We start from the raw sequence: 16,159 nt of genomic DNA on the forward strand, positions 1-16,159 counted from the left end.
TACCAATTGAACTCATGCACTACACAAATCTATGCAACTAATAGACCAAAAATTGTCCTAATTGACCTTCCAAACCTCTTCAATGTACCCATTACACACCAAGGCGCAATTGCTAGTTTATTTTTATAAGAGATAAATATCATGTAAACCATTTTAATTTTAATTTTTAGTCTTATAATGAGCTAAATAAATAAATAAGAAAAATTTTATTTTTTTTATAATGGATAAACATTAAGTATTTGTGAGCCATTTTTCTATTTATTTTTTATTTCTATAATCAGATGAAAAAATAAATTTAAAAACATTCTTATTATTCATAAAATCATTTTTTATTTTTTATAATCATAATGTAATATAAATTACAATATAATAAGATATATATCGACCTACTTTATATAGATTATCTTTAAGACATATATGCTAATTTATTTTTATTTATAAAAACATTACCATTAAACAAATAGTTAAATATATTAAATTTTCACAATCCAACATATTAAATATTTCTAAATTTCTTTTTTAATATCTACACAATATATGCGACAAACAAATTCCTGTCGAAAGAAAGGACCAATAGAATTAAATTATAATTGATAGGCATATTTTCTCGGCCACTCAATGATATCGTATAAATGAAATGTGAAACATTAAAAACAGCGTAATAAGATGAAAACGAGCGTAAAACATGGGAAAGACCGGTAAAGAAACAGGGGAATATATCAAAATCATAGGAAAGTCCGACAATGTGGAATTTATGCATAGGAGAATCAGATAATATGCGAATAAAACCATGTGAGACATAGGAATAAAGGCAACGAAAGATACATCGGCAATATTGGAGGTACGAGACACATTTATTGTTATAAAAGACCATGTAAGCAAAATATACATATCACGTTTCTGCAACAAGGGAAATATGGCAAAACTCTTTTCATTCTTCTTCCTTTTCTTCTTCTGTGGCACTTTCCAATTGAGAACAAATGGATGGAGTGAACTGAACTTCACTTGCCCTGCCTGGACTAATGTCTTGCTGCAAGGAATAGCTTTACCTGCCTCTTTGGGGGACATCCAATATGTTTCTCTCACGCCATCGCTATTTATTTCAACTTCAGAGTCGGGCTTCGCGACTTACAACAAAATAGTTCCTCTATGGAATAACTCTGACTCTTATCACCCTCTCGCCAATTTCACTACCCACTTTTCTTTCTCTCAAACGGTTGGCATAGTATCCAGGGCTGGAATCGTTTTTTTCATGGCTTCTTCTGACTTGAAGCCGCCTGTAAATGCCACTGGTCTCTTTAATCAGACATCTCATGGCAACTTCTCCAATCATATTGTAGCGGTGGGGTTTGATTCGTTCATCAATCATTTCGAGTTTGTTGACAACATTGTAAAAATCAATGTGAATAATGTTGTTTGCATGGTTAATATCTCTGCCAACAATCCCTGTGTCGACGACGGCGTGAGATGTGACGCATGGATCGATTACGACGGGGTAGCAAAGAAACTCCAAGTATTTCTTGCATGTCTAAAAAATTCTTCACGAATTTTTGCGCTTAAACCCACAATACCGATCTTGTCGTATAAAATAGACCTCACTCAGATTCTTCCTCAGAATGTCACGGTTGGCTTCTCCGCTTCAACCGACTTTTATTCAGTGATGGCCCACGACATTTACAGTTGGGAGTTTTCTTCTCTGTATTCATGGGAAATTCACACGCAGTCCAAAATTCCAGCGTACCAGACAAATAGGAGAAGCAATGCTATTCTGTCGTTTATTATAGCCTGCGTGGCGGTGGTAGTGATAACAATGGTCGGTTTGGCGCTTCTCTTAACCCAGTGGCGGCATGGTAATACAAACAAGCTGAAAAGCAGAGAACTGGACAAACAGTTTGCTCAAGGCCCGCGTAAGTTTTCCTACGCTGTCCTCCGCGCTGCGACGAAGAACTTCAGCAATGAGCAGATGCTTGGAAAAGGAGGCTTCGGACAAGTCTACAGAGGCATCTTGTCTCCGTCAAAGGAAAACGTGGCAGTGAAAAGAATATCGCAATGCTCCAAACAAGGGCAAAAGGAATATATTTCAGAAGTGAGTATAATCTCTAAGCTGAGGCATCGGAACCTTGTGCAACTCCACGGATGGTGCCATGAAAAGGGCCGCCTGCTTCTTGTCTACGAGTTTCTGCCCAATGGAAGCCTTGACAAATATTTGTTTGGGGAGCAAAGCAAGGGTGATTTAAATTGGGATCTGAGGTACAGTATTGCCTGTGACATAGCCTCTGCTCTTCTATATCTTCACGAAGAGTGGGACCAGCGCGTTGTGCACAGAGATATAAAGGCCAGCAATGTAATGTTGGATGCCCAATTCAAAGCAAAGTTGGGGGATTTTGGGCTGGCGAGAGTGGTGGAACGTGAGCGTGGAGTCTCCGACACAACAGTGGTGGCAGGCACATTTGGTTATCTTGCACCCGAATGTGTCGTTACCAGAAAAGCAAGCTTAGAATCGGACGTCTTCAGCTTTGGAGCAGTGTGTCTGGAAATTGCGTGCGGAAGGAGGGCTGTGGATCGGAGCTTGGATGATCATAATTGGAGATTAGTCGAATGGGTGTGGGACTTGTATGGAAAGGGGAAGATTTTGGACGCCGCAGATGCAAAGCTGGGTGGAAATTTCTATGGCGATGACATGGAAACCGTGTTATTAGTGGGGTTGTTGTGCTCTCATCCAGATCCCAAAGCCAGACTGAGCATAAGACAGGTGGTTGATATCCTGAAAATGAAAGCTCCACTCCCTCTTCTTCCTCTGACTTATCCAGAAACCGTGTACACTACCTCTCATGGTCCTGTCTTTGCTTTATCGTTCATTTATGATGGAACATTTCGTACTGCAGAGAGCTCCTGGAATATTGAGAGTGCATAAACAATATTTGTAATACCATTTAATAATCATGCTTGTGACAGATTGGCAATGCATCCAAATTCACGTCTTCTTATTTATCATAATTATTACTCATTCTTAAATAGCAACTAGCAAAGGTATGCAACTAATGGCTACACACATATTTCTAAACTTGTCTATGAAGTATTATGCTAATGGCTCTGAAAAAACAAAACATAAATATGGAATAGTGAGTGAAAACCACAGAGTGATCTTTGGAATGATTCATATAAGCTATGAATATGCTAAGAGCTTACTTGATTTTCTAGTATTTTATAAATGAGAAAAATAACATTTTTTTAAAATTTATTATATGTGAAAATCTGGATGGTTTGGAGTTTTGTCTTAAGTCTTTTTGTTTTGGTTTGATGTTTTTGGTGTGTTGGGAACTTTGTTCTTATCGGTTTGAAGCTCCAATCAAAATCCTTTATTAAAAAAATGACATATGTCTTTTTTAGGGGTTTTGTAGTTATGGTGGGCTCATTGCTTGTGAGTTTCCTCTTTTGCACCTATGTGACAGTTATGTAAAGGTATGAGCCTATTACGCCTTAATTAAATCAGAACATAGTAGACCATTTTATATAAAAATTTTAGAGTACTTATAGCTTGAGGTCTAGGTTAAAGTATGGTGTATTATTTCAATCCTCAAACATTTTAGTTAAACCTTGAATGGGGCTATGAAAGGAAATGTATGCATGCTAAGAACTGGTTGCACAAGGGAAGTAACAATTTGCTATTAAAGTTATAATTTGATTTACCTATTTTCTATGAATAAATGAGATATTATACATGGTATTGGTATCTCAAGATATTTTGTCACTATCATAATGAGGTTCTATAATACAATAGTTTGTTATTTCTAATTTGGTCGAGGATAATCGTTATTTTCAATCTATCTCATTAAAATGATATATAAACTAATTGTGCAAGATGATTCCATATGATAAAACATTAACCTTGACATAGATCCACAATCATTCTTTTTGAAGTGAGCATTTTTAATCAAAACATTTTAATGTACTAAATGTTTTCTAAACTAAACCATAATTTATATGACCTATAAAGATCATTTACATATGCTACAAATTGTCCCCGTCTTTCCTTTGATACTATCATTCAATATATCAAGATCAAATAGGAAAGGAAATGTGTTGTTCCACTATTTCCGATGAGAAGAAAATATATCATTATCTTTTAATTAATATTATAGAAAAAAATGTGGGGGGCTCATGTTTAAAAATTATAATCCACCACCTTATCACCCCGTGTTCCTTAAAATCTTGTTTGAAACAAGAGTTGTGATACAACTTGAGTCCCTACCATTTGCTACAAATTGACAATTTGTAGCAATGCTAGAGCAAAGGACCAACTTCTATATAGGCAAAGCTTAGAGAATATTTTTTTTGTCCAGGTTCAATTGAACTATAAATCTAGCATTAGAAGTGGACATTTATCATCTATGCTTAGCTCTAGTCCTTGTGCAATGAGAAAACAAACTATAATGGCATAACAGTTCTACTCATGTGAAGCCTCATATTGTATGGTTGGGGTGTAGACCCAAATTACAGTAGGTAATGACAAGCATAGTTTAAATAATATGCACTTTGATAAGAAACAACAAAATGTAAGTATTGTCTTATGGGGAATAAATCCCTATGCACATAAACCACTATCCCCTTCAATATTCGTTAGCATATTGAAAGAGTGCCTCTAGGCTCAATGGTTGATAATAGTAATAAAAAGTAAAAGCAGAGTAGCATTGAGACAAATAAGTTATTGGATACAGGAAAGGAAAATTCTAAGTCTATACATATAGAAAAATCTACACAAAAACAACTCTACACATACTCTAAACATTAATAAAATTGAACATGATGCTAGAACAATTCAAAAAAAAAAATTTGTGCTCTTTTTATCTTAGTGAAATTCTAATGAGAACATATATAAATGAAAATATTTTATTTTTTAATTATAATAATTAATTAAAATTTAAATGGCACTAACTCTAACCTTGAGTGAATCCTAATACTAACCCTAACCTTACCCTAAGCTTTTATCTTTGAATGAAATCTTAATTTTAACCAATTCCTAAACTCAATGTTAGGCTAACTTTAATCCTAACCTTAACTACAATTGAAAGATGGTACATATTAATTAGTTTTGGTATGTATTATTTAATATTTAGATTAGATTGAAGGTAGTCCTCCAACTCATAAAAAAATAGTAATCCACATACTATTATAAAATAGTCTTATAAATTTTCTAATCAAATTTTATTGCAAAGTATTTTAAAAATCCTTTGAATATTTAAATTTTTTTTTTTAAATATTATTAAATATAACATATAAATATAAAATTTTCTAAAATGACAACAAATAATATAACATAATAAAAAATGTCTTACAAAATACAATTAAATCAAAATTTTAAATCAGAATCATTACAATAGAATTAGAACTATTATTAATATTTTTTAGAATTACAATTATTTCTAGTATTTAATTTTTAAACCAAATTTTAAGTTGATACCAAGAAGATCATAATATAAATTATTATTTATTAAAAATAAAAGTAGTAAGAGAATTTAAATATTGTAAAGAAGAACATAAAATAATTGTATAGAACGAAAAAAAATGAGAAAAATATTATATAGTTTGAAAATTTTAAAATAATTTACATTATTTATTATTTGTTTTTAAAAGATAATTTTTAGACATTTTATAATAATTTTAATTAAAAAGGATTACATATTTATTCTTTTAAAATTATTTTTAAATTAAAATTAAAATTAAACAATAATACATTAAATTTTAAATAAATATTAAAAAATAATTGTTTTATTTATTAGAATTAAAGATATAATATTAATTGTCTTTGGACATGTAGTGTCATGGTTAAAACACATCATTGGTGAAGTGGCCACCAAGGTTCAAACCCCTACTAGGCCATTGTGCTTGCAGACCTTGTGTCTTCGTTGGGCCGTTGTGCTTGTGGGTTTACCAGGCATTTATTTAATACATATAATGCTACACTACAGAAAGAAAATGTACATTGTTTGATCAAATAAAAAAAAGAATATCTATATTTATCAATCATTTGATAAAACTTTTAAACATTTTTACTAATTCAAAATCTCTAATAACATTGGAAAAATCATATGCATTGTTTGCTCAAATAAATAAAAAATATCTATATTTATCAATCATTTGATAACACTTTGAAAAAAATTACTAATTCAAAATCTCTAATAACATTGGAAAAATCATATGCATTGTTTGATCAAATAAATAAAAAATATCTATATTTATCAATCATTTGATAACACTTTTAAACATTTTAATAATTCAAAATCTATATCTCTAATAATATTAGAAAAATTATATGCATCAAAATGTTTCTAGTAAAAATAATCATAAAGAAAAGTGTCATAATGAAAGTAAAAAAAACTTAATTTTAACTATTCTAGAATCAAACAATTTCAATAATAATTTAAAAAAAGTAGTTTTAACTATTCTAGAATCAAACAATTGATATTACAAACATATCAACATCAATTATCTCACCTTTTTTTAATATTTAGCTACAAATATAACCAATCTTTAATCTGAAGTCGACATAAAAGAGAAAACTAATAAAAAATCTTAGGCATTTTGGATTCTAACTCTTGACATTATTTTCACATGAGAGACTTCTGGAAATGTGGTAGGACAGTTGTTCGCATGAATCCCAAGTGACATTAAAATGATACATCAAGTTTGTCTTTTACATGAATTAATGAAATATTTCATATAAAGTATGTTTTGATTGGTCAAACAATAAAAACAATTAAATTCTTTTTAAACCCTTCCAAACTTATCTCCAACCAATCAGAGAAAAAAAAATCCTTAAAAACTAAATGTGAAAAATAAATGACTTTAAACTATATCCTATCCTTAATTTTGTTTTATGGGCGCAGTTTTCAAGGTGACTATTAATTTGAAAGAAATGATTGAAAACATTAATCTCCTGCCTTAAAAGGCAAGGACTAATAAATCATCGCTTCAATTTCTATAGTCACAGTCCATTGGGAATTGAGAGATGAAGTCAGACGTTGAAATAGAAACATCCTTACTGGTACAAATTTATTTGTTAACAAACCTGACTCCTATCTTTTATTTCCATGTGCTATTGATGGATGAATATGACCATTTGTTTCATAATGATTATTTGTCTTCACAAAATGATTTTGAACACTTGTATTTTTTGTAGAAATTAAAACAAACATGTTGCATGTCAAATGAGGACAAAGTTCTGTAAATGAAATAGAGAGACATGGAGAAGACATGCAATGTGTTTGATAAAAATCATCAATGAGATTTCTCATCATGGAATTCTATAATTGATAGTTTTGCACAGAATGGGCAAATTGACGAGGTTGTGAATTCTTTTTAGGGTTGGACAGGATCAAAATGTGTCATGGAATATCATCATTGCGGGTTTTTTTAAAGTGATCTCCCTAAAGTAACATTGATGGTGTATCATCCTTCTGGGTGATTTCAATACCCCTCTCTCTAATTTGGATAAATTTGGTGGTATACTTATTTCTATTGATAGTAGACAAGACTTGGCTAACATGATCAACTCTTTGAGCCTTTTAGACCTTGATATTTTTGGGGCAAAGTTCACCTGGTCCAACAGACACAGTGGGAAAGATCTTATTCAAGTTAAGCTTGATAGGGGTCTTATCTCTCCTGATCGGCTTCAAATGGCCTCCTGCAGACTCAATGCCTTGGTCCATGTTTGATCTGATCACTTCCCCATCTGCCTCTCGATGTCTCCATTGTCTAGCAGAAAGGCGTACCCCTTCAGATTAGAGAAAATATGGTTGATGACCCCTGAAATCCAAGATAAAATTTTGGAGTGGTGGAATATTGATATCTAGGGAACGACTATGTTTCATATAGCCAAGAAGCTCTCCAATGTCAAGTCTAATATACAACATTGAAACAAATCTAGTTTTGGCAACATCTTCAAAGCTAAAGAGAAGCTCAAACTCGATCTTGCAGAGGTTCAAAATCATATCCAAGATTAGGGGTTCGATAAAGATGTCTCAAATAAAGAAATTGATATTTTTAGCAAATTACATGAAATTATCTCCAAAGATGAAGAATTTTGGAAGTAGAGATCTAGAGCCTTATGGCTTAAAAGCGGTTACAAAAACACTATGTTCTTTCATATGACAACTCTTAATCATAGGGCTACTAACAGAATAAACAAAATTCAGATCGGGCAGAGATGGGTTGATAAGCATGATGAAATTTGCCAGGAAGCCATTAATTTTTTCTCTAAGCTCCTTTCTGTGGACGACCCTCTTGATTTTGCAGCTCAAAATGAAATCTTGTAGGAAATTCCCTCCATCATCTCTTGGGATATGAACTTGGAGCTTATCAGAATCCCCTCCCCTGAGGAAGTTTGCAATGCAGTTTTCTCTTTTGAAGGTAACAAGGTCCCAGACTTGATGATTTCCCTACTTTTTTCTTTCAAAATTTTTGGCAGATTATCTGCTCTGATGTGGTCGCTCCTTCTTAATAATTTTTTGGATCTCGCTCTCTCCTGAAGGAAATGAATGCCACCTTCCTAGTCCTCATCCCTAAGAAATTTGATACCTTCGCTTTTTCAGGATTTTAGACCTATTAGCCTTTACAATTCTATTTATAAAATATTCAGCAAGATCCTTGTGCTCAAGCTTAATATTTTCATCCCCTCTTTAATCTCTAAACATCAAAATGGGTTTGTGCCTAGGAGGCAGGTCCTAGATTCTGCTATTGTGGTTCATGAGAACATCCACTACCTGTCAATCAATAAAAAAAAGGGTTTTCTCCTGAAACTGGACCTGCTGAAAGCTTTTGATAGAATTAATTGGCGCTTTCTCCTTCGAATCCTTAGGGTCTTTAGATTCAGAGATAACCTCATCTAGATCATTGAGCAATGTGTTTCCGCTCCAAAACTCTTTGTGTTGATTAATGGATCTACCTCTAGTTTTTTCTCGGGGTCTAGGGGTATACGACAAGGGGATCCTCTATCTCCTTTCCTTTTCATTCTGATGAATGAATCTCTAAGTAGAATTATTTAGAGGGAGGTCAGAAAGGACAATATTACAGGCTTATGACCCTCCTCTCAGGCTCCCACATGCTCTCACTAATAATTTGTTGACGACACTCTCTTGATGGGGGAAGGTTTGGTCAAAGACGCTAAGAATTTAACAAGACTCTAAATATATATGAGCATGATTTGGGGCAAAAAATTAGCTTGGATAAAAGCTCCATCTTCTTCTTTAACACCCTAGAACATAGGAAAGTAAATATTGCCTCGATTATTGGTTGCAAAGTTGGAACTTTGCCTGATTCCTATCTGGGCCTTCCTCTCTGCCAAGGCCTGACTCCTGACTCTTTTTAGATGAATCTTATAGAAAAATTCCAAAACAAGTTGGCTGGGTGGAAAGGCACCTTGCTAAGACAAGATGGTAAGCTCTAGTTGCTCAAAGCCTCCCTATTTATGGTATGAATCTATTCAAAATCCCAGCCAAAATTGCTGATAAATTGGAAAGAATTCAAAAAACAAATTATGGACTAGAGCTGAATCTAAGAATAGATTACACCTTGTGGCTTGGAATCAAGTTTGCCTGCCCAAATCCATGGGAGGTCTGGATATCCAGAATCTGGGAGACTTCAATAAAGCCCTGATGGCCAAGCAACTATGGAGAGGCCTTAAAGAGAATAATGAATGGACTGATATATTCAAACTTTAATACCACATTCCTAATATCCAAAAAATATGGAAAATTATGATCCTCCCAACACGGTTTTTGATTTCTGGAGCAATTTCATTGGTTCCTCCAAAGTTATCTTGCATGGTTGCAGATGGATACTTGGTAATGGTACTGGAATCAGGTTTTGGGATGACTGGTGGATTGGTGATGGCCCCTTATCGGACTCTTTTTGGGCTCCCCCCTTCAAAGAATTATGCCTCAGAAAAAATTGGTGCCTGGGTGGCTGATTACACTAGAAATGGACCCTGGTTGGACCTCTCTTCTATTGATAATGTTTTGATTCCTATGCAACCTTGGTTGAATTGTATTCACATCTCCCACACTCAAGGGGAGGATGAAGTGTTCTGGAACTTCTCCTCTTCAGGGAAGTTAAAAGTTGTTGATGCCTATAAGTTCATCTCTAGATCCTTCTCTCCCCCTTTTGGGCGGGTATCTAGAACAAGCACTTAATTCCTAAAATTAACATTTTTTTCTGGTTGTTTATGCAAGGCAAGATCTCTACCATTGATAATCTTTGTAGAAGAGGTATTCCTCTCTCTAGTAGATGTTTTCTTTGTAAAGAGGCGGAGGAAAATGGTGGTCATCTGCTGCTACATTGCACCTATGCCAAGGATATCTAGAATTACTTCCTTAACATCTGGAACATTGCCTACATCTTCCCTATTTCTACCCAGCAAATGTGGTTTGAATGAAAATTCCCCTCTAATAATTAGGCCTTAGGTGTTCTCTATAATTTATCTCTCTCACATCTTTCCTGGGGCATCTAGAAAGAAACAAACAATAGTCTTCAGGGATTTGGAAACTCCTGCTTTTGTTGTGGCTACTAGAATTCATAATGATATCAAAGAGAACTTTCTCCACTCCTGCCCCATCAGAAATAATGACTTCCCCATCCCTACTCTTTAGGTGGATTGGGATACTATCAATCGATGGCAAATTGATTGGAATATTGCCAACCTAGTTCACAAAACAAAGTAGTGCAGACAAAATGTTATATGGCATCCTCCCCCTATGGGCTGGATCACAATTAATGTGGATGGGATGGCTAAAGGATATCCTGGGCCGACCGGGTGTGGGGGAGTGGCTAGGAATCACTTTCGTTTGTTAATTTCCACGGTGGCTCTCCCCCTGGGCACCCAGTCCAACCACTACGCGGAATCCCTCACTGCCCACATTGGGTTACACTTGGCTAAAAGAGAAGGCTTTACTAAATTTTGGCTGGATTCCAACTCACTAAACACTATCAACTTCTTGAGTGGACGCATGGATCCTAGCTAGATGATTTCCATCCTGATCAAGGATTGCCAAAATATAATTAATGAGCTGACAGATTTCAAAATCTCAAACATATACTGCGAAGGCAACAAGGCGGTAGATCTACTGGCCAATCTGGTGGTGGGATATGTGGCAATGCACTAGTGGAGTAGCAAGTATGATTTCCCCAAAAATTTGTGTGAGCTGTCATGTAATGATTACTGCGCCAATCATTGATCTCTCAACATGACATGATTGAGTTGATGGGGAAACAACTCTTTTTGGTTTTCCCTAAACAAAGATCTAGAAACTTCCTCGGCAACTAGATTTCTTACCTCATTGTGTGGCTATTTTACTACTGTTTAGATATTCTGTGGGTGTGGCCCATTTTCTACGACTGGTTGGTTCCTTCCTTGGTGAGCCCTATCTCCTACTATTTGGCAACCAGGAGCATAATGGGAGGGGATAAGAATAGACAAGTTCCCTCTACTTGTGAGAAGTGGAAGAAGAACAAAAATGTCTGGTAGGAATTCATCGACGAAGGTCTCGTCCCCTACTTGGACCTGCTTTATGACCCCTCTCCTCTTCTTACGGAGGCCTTCATTAACAGGTGGAAAAAAGGAAGTCTTGGGGCTTATAGTGTCGATTATTAGATTGATGAAACTTTAGTAGTGACGATCACTAGTCTAACTACAACTGGTAGAAGATTTTATAGGGATAGAAAAATAGGGGAGGAGGACTTGTCGAGTATCTTTGACAAAGACAAGGAGCACTCCAGAGTCACCAAGATGGTTGATGGTGGCTATAATAGAAAAGACCTCATGCCCCCTTGGACTAACATGGCTGAGTTTATAATGAGGTATATTACTCTCAATGGCAGGTATGCAAGCATCTTTTCCTACCATTTCACTATTCTAAATCATTTTAGGCACGGTAAAATCATCTCTATTCCCTTCTATTTGGCCTCCTCCCTTGAAAATAGCCTGGAAAAACATGTGGAGAACCCTAACAAACCTATTCTCCACAAGGGATTTATTGTCCTTATCATGGAGCATGCTGAATCCCTTGAAATTATGCCCCTCTTGTTGATTCTTGCCTACAGATAGATGTCCAAGATGTCTCTGGCTTGGAAATGTATATGGAAGAAAGTGGGGTTCTTGGTGATGACCCTAAATATGAACCTGCGGATTGAGGGGAGATGATGGTCACCCCTGGGATGTTCGACAATAAGAATCCTCCTAGATGGGTGGCTAGCAAATACAAAACCACTAGCAAGCTGATCTCCAAGGTCGAGCCCCTCACTAAAAATAAAAATTGGGTAGCTAAGGACCACATCCCGAAGAATACAGACGAAGGGATTAAACTAGACATCTCTATCAATGTCCTGAAATAAAAATAGGGGACCATAGCCAATGAAGAGAACTATGGGAATTAGAAGTTTGGTAATTTGATGAATCTGGTTATGGAAGCTACCAGAAGCCTAGAGAGCTACTGGAAGTGGGTCGAGCATGAAATTGACACCCTCAAAATAGCGGTTAAAAAGAAATAATTAATATTTTCACTGCTTCCCCTGAGCCTAGAAAACTGGAGAAACTAATGATTATGACACAAAAACTCTCCCATAATGTTGAGGTGATGAAATTCAATCATGAACAAAGGATTGATAAGGTGGAGCAATCCATGGTAGAGATTAAGAAAAATCTCAAGAACCTAGTCGACATTAGTAAAGAAGCCATGAACAACAATATTGAGGGGCTTGAAAGATTAATGCCATGATTGCTGATTATAGATCCTACCATAGTGAACCGATGAAAGATCTTGGAGGAGATTATATGGCTATTGGAGACAGCAAAACCACTGGACCGAGTACCATTGGACCCAGTTCCAGAACCAGGAGCAGAAGCAACAACAAGGGTACCTCCAGATTCATCATGGAGGAGCTGGAGGAAATCAATAGGATCTCCATCCAAAAGAACAAGGATCTGGTGCTCTCTCTTAACTGAGAGCTCTTTCTTTTGTTTTGTCTTGTTTGTCTGCGTTTCCTTTATTTTCATGTATGCTCAGGGTTGCTCCCCTATTTTGATGTTGTTTCATGTCAGTTTGGCTGATGGCCGGCTATTGTAAAACTTTAGGTTTCGGGTCCTTGTAAAACCCGTTTATCTTTATCAAAAATATTGGTGGTGTTTTTTGGATTGCATAGAAAAGGACATTCCACACAATGAGTCTATCTTCATGAGTTCTCTGAAAGCATGTTCTAGATTGTAAGCTCTAGAATAGTTTATGTAGATACATGTCACCATCATTAGATGTGGATAGCTTTGTGAGAAGTAGCATACTTGGATTGTATTGGTAATGTGGCTCTATGGAGAATGCAAGTAACTTATTTGACAAAATCTGATAGTGCTATTTGTTCTCATAGAGTGCAACAATTGCATGATATGCGAAGTCAATAATTTGATGATGCTTTGTAGCTTCTAAAAAATCTAATAAAAAAAATATGGTGTTGTACCATCATGACCATTGCTTATGCCAAGAATGGACCCTTTTAATATAGCGTATGAATCATCAATGACATATGAGGATAGAAATCTAATCCATTTGCTTTTTCCAGTAATTTTGTAGCCTGTTAAGATGTGTAAGATAGAAACAGGGCATGAAAATTCACATGGATATTAAAAGTTGGATGTGAGTTTGATGTTGTTTTGGTAAATGGATATATAATGTTTTGTTTTTAGAGATGGTGAGAAACTATTGGAAGAAAGGGGCCCACGGCAATTGGGGCATATAATAATGCTTCTTTCTTTGTTTGCTTCTTTAATATGCATGACCAGTCGATTTCATTCATTACAAATGAGGATTATATTGTTCTATCTCCCTATTTGTTGGATAATCTCAATTCACCCTCACAGACCAACTAGAATGGTGCATAGGTCTATCAGGACGGTTGGACATAATACATAGACAAGATGTCACAAATCACTAATTTACATATCTTAAGTTTTCTAATGGTTTAGTAGTTATAAGTGTCAAAAAGTGAAGGTTTTTTTTCAAATGTTAATTTAAGTGTCAAAGTTGGTCAAAAAGTGTAACCCACTATTATGGGATCACCCTAACTAGACTTTTAGACTCTACTACTACTTCTAAGCATTCTACTAGAACCACTCCTCTTGTTTCTCTAGAAAATGATTCTTCATGGACTTTAGTAAGGAAAAAGAAAAATATTTGTTCTCTTTTGACCCAAAAAACTTATAATGTTCCATTGGGTCCACTCCTTGGTCCCAATTCAAATGTCTATTCGTGAGGTTGTCTTGTTCTACTTCAACTATGCAGTTTTTTTGTCAAGTTACTAGGTTGTAACTCTATTTTTCTTTTTTCCTTTTTTGATGTACCTTGGATAATCTATGATGGGTTTAGTCTATTCCCCATTTACATTAATAAAAATATTTAATTTTCATGTGTACAAGTTGTGTTTATTATTGATAGAGGAACCCATCACCACTTATGAATTTATTATAAATAATATTGAGCTCAGTGCGTAAGGGTACTTTCCAAAGATGTTATAATAATGCAATATGACATAGGATTTACAAGGTTGAATGCATCTTAAACCTAACACTACAACCTCTGAAAGCCCAATCAACACAAAAACTAGTCTTATACCTCATATTTTCCATAAGTAACAAAAACAATACATCATTTGGAATATTAGAATCTAACATTTATTGATTGAGGAGTATTAACAAATTTGAGTTTCTACAAATCTCACTATACATCATGTTGAAATAAAATTCTTGAAAATAAATCCTAAGCCCCAATAAAAGATCTATACCTCCAATAAATTAACATACAAAATCCATGTGTCAACATACAAAATCAACATGTGGTTGACAAATTCATCCTATCACTTTATAGAAAAGGCCTTGTAAGGGATACAAACTTAGAAAATGAAGATGCTTGTCCACTACTAGATATATGATAATATTTCTTTCATGATACTCAAATTTTTATCATTGTATTTCTGATAGAGAATCTCAATATATTTGTAAAAATGGTAGTACATCAAATTACACATGATTGTGATTGCAATATGAATACCATGAATTTTCTAGAATTATTTATACACGTGGTCAACTTTCATAACTATCTTATTAACAACATTGATAGCTAAAACTTAGATACTCCCATTTAAAAAAAAATCAATTTTTTCTACATAGTAATTACAAAGTAGTGATTTATCACCAATAGGAGGTATCACATTTGTTACCCTATTTCCAATTCCATAAGAATAGGATTGATAATAACTCTGATCTAAACTCTTTCATCCAATCATATAAAAAAAAGTTACCAAAAGAATACATAATACAACATTATAGTCAATACATTTTCCTATTCTACACAATTTCTTTTTAATCAAAAGGGCATACCCCATATATTTGTATGAATATGTGTAATGGAAGATTACAAGTATTACAAAGAGCTTGAGAAGGGCTCAAAATATAGATTTGAGAAGAGTCTATATGTCCATAACCACAATATTAAAGAAATAGTGATATATCTACAAATTAACATTATGAAGTTTTACACATAATGTATGAATACCTAGCTTAGCTAGCTAATTTTAGAAAGAATCATCTTTCACAAGGCCTCGGTAAATACCAAATCATCAACCAACAACACTACTATCGAAATATAGTCAATCAATTGTCTACCATAGAAATTAGAGGAGCCATAGACTCCATATCTCAAAATAGAAGCCAAGACAAATCACTTCCAAATATAGAGGATCAAAAATAAACAACTCCCAAGTCCTTACCATATGCAAAAAACCAACCTACAAAATATGTTTCTAAATTCTATCGATAATGGAAGAAAGACTATCCCAAGAATCTGGTTCAACGTTCATATATTGTACAAAGTAAAGTAGAACCAAAAAGAGAGGAGCAACGAACTCCTTGTCTTGAACTAGACGCCATGGCAGACTAATACCAAAACCAAAGGAGCCAAAAACTCCAAAGGATGAGCTACTATAGACTTTAAGAACATTCATTTTCCACCACCCATGTAATGGTGAGAATATTTTTTTTAGATTCTTAATCCCAATTCTCAATTGAAAAAATTCTCAACATAGTCTTTGGAGATCTCAGTGATGACAATTAATTCTACTT

General features: G+C 34.6%; 1 protein-coding gene across 1 annotated transcript; it reads left to right on the plus strand.

The window, feature by feature from the left end:
- The first annotated feature begins 916 nt into the window (after positions 1 to 916).
- LOC131066428 (L-type lectin-domain containing receptor kinase IX.1-like) lies at positions 917 to 2,914 on the plus strand. The gene has a single exon (XM_058001183.2). It carries the CDS (start codon positions 917 to 919, stop codon positions 2,912 to 2,914), a length of 1,998 nt encoding a protein of 665 aa, XP_057857166.2.
- Positions 2,915 to 16,159: the final 13,245 nt, after the last annotated feature.

Source organism: Cryptomeria japonica, chromosome 11, assembly GCF_030272615.1.
Source record: "Cryptomeria japonica chromosome 11, Sugi_1.0, whole genome shotgun sequence".
Classification (NCBI taxonomy): Eukaryota; Viridiplantae; Streptophyta; class Pinopsida; order Cupressales; family Cupressaceae; genus Cryptomeria; species Cryptomeria japonica.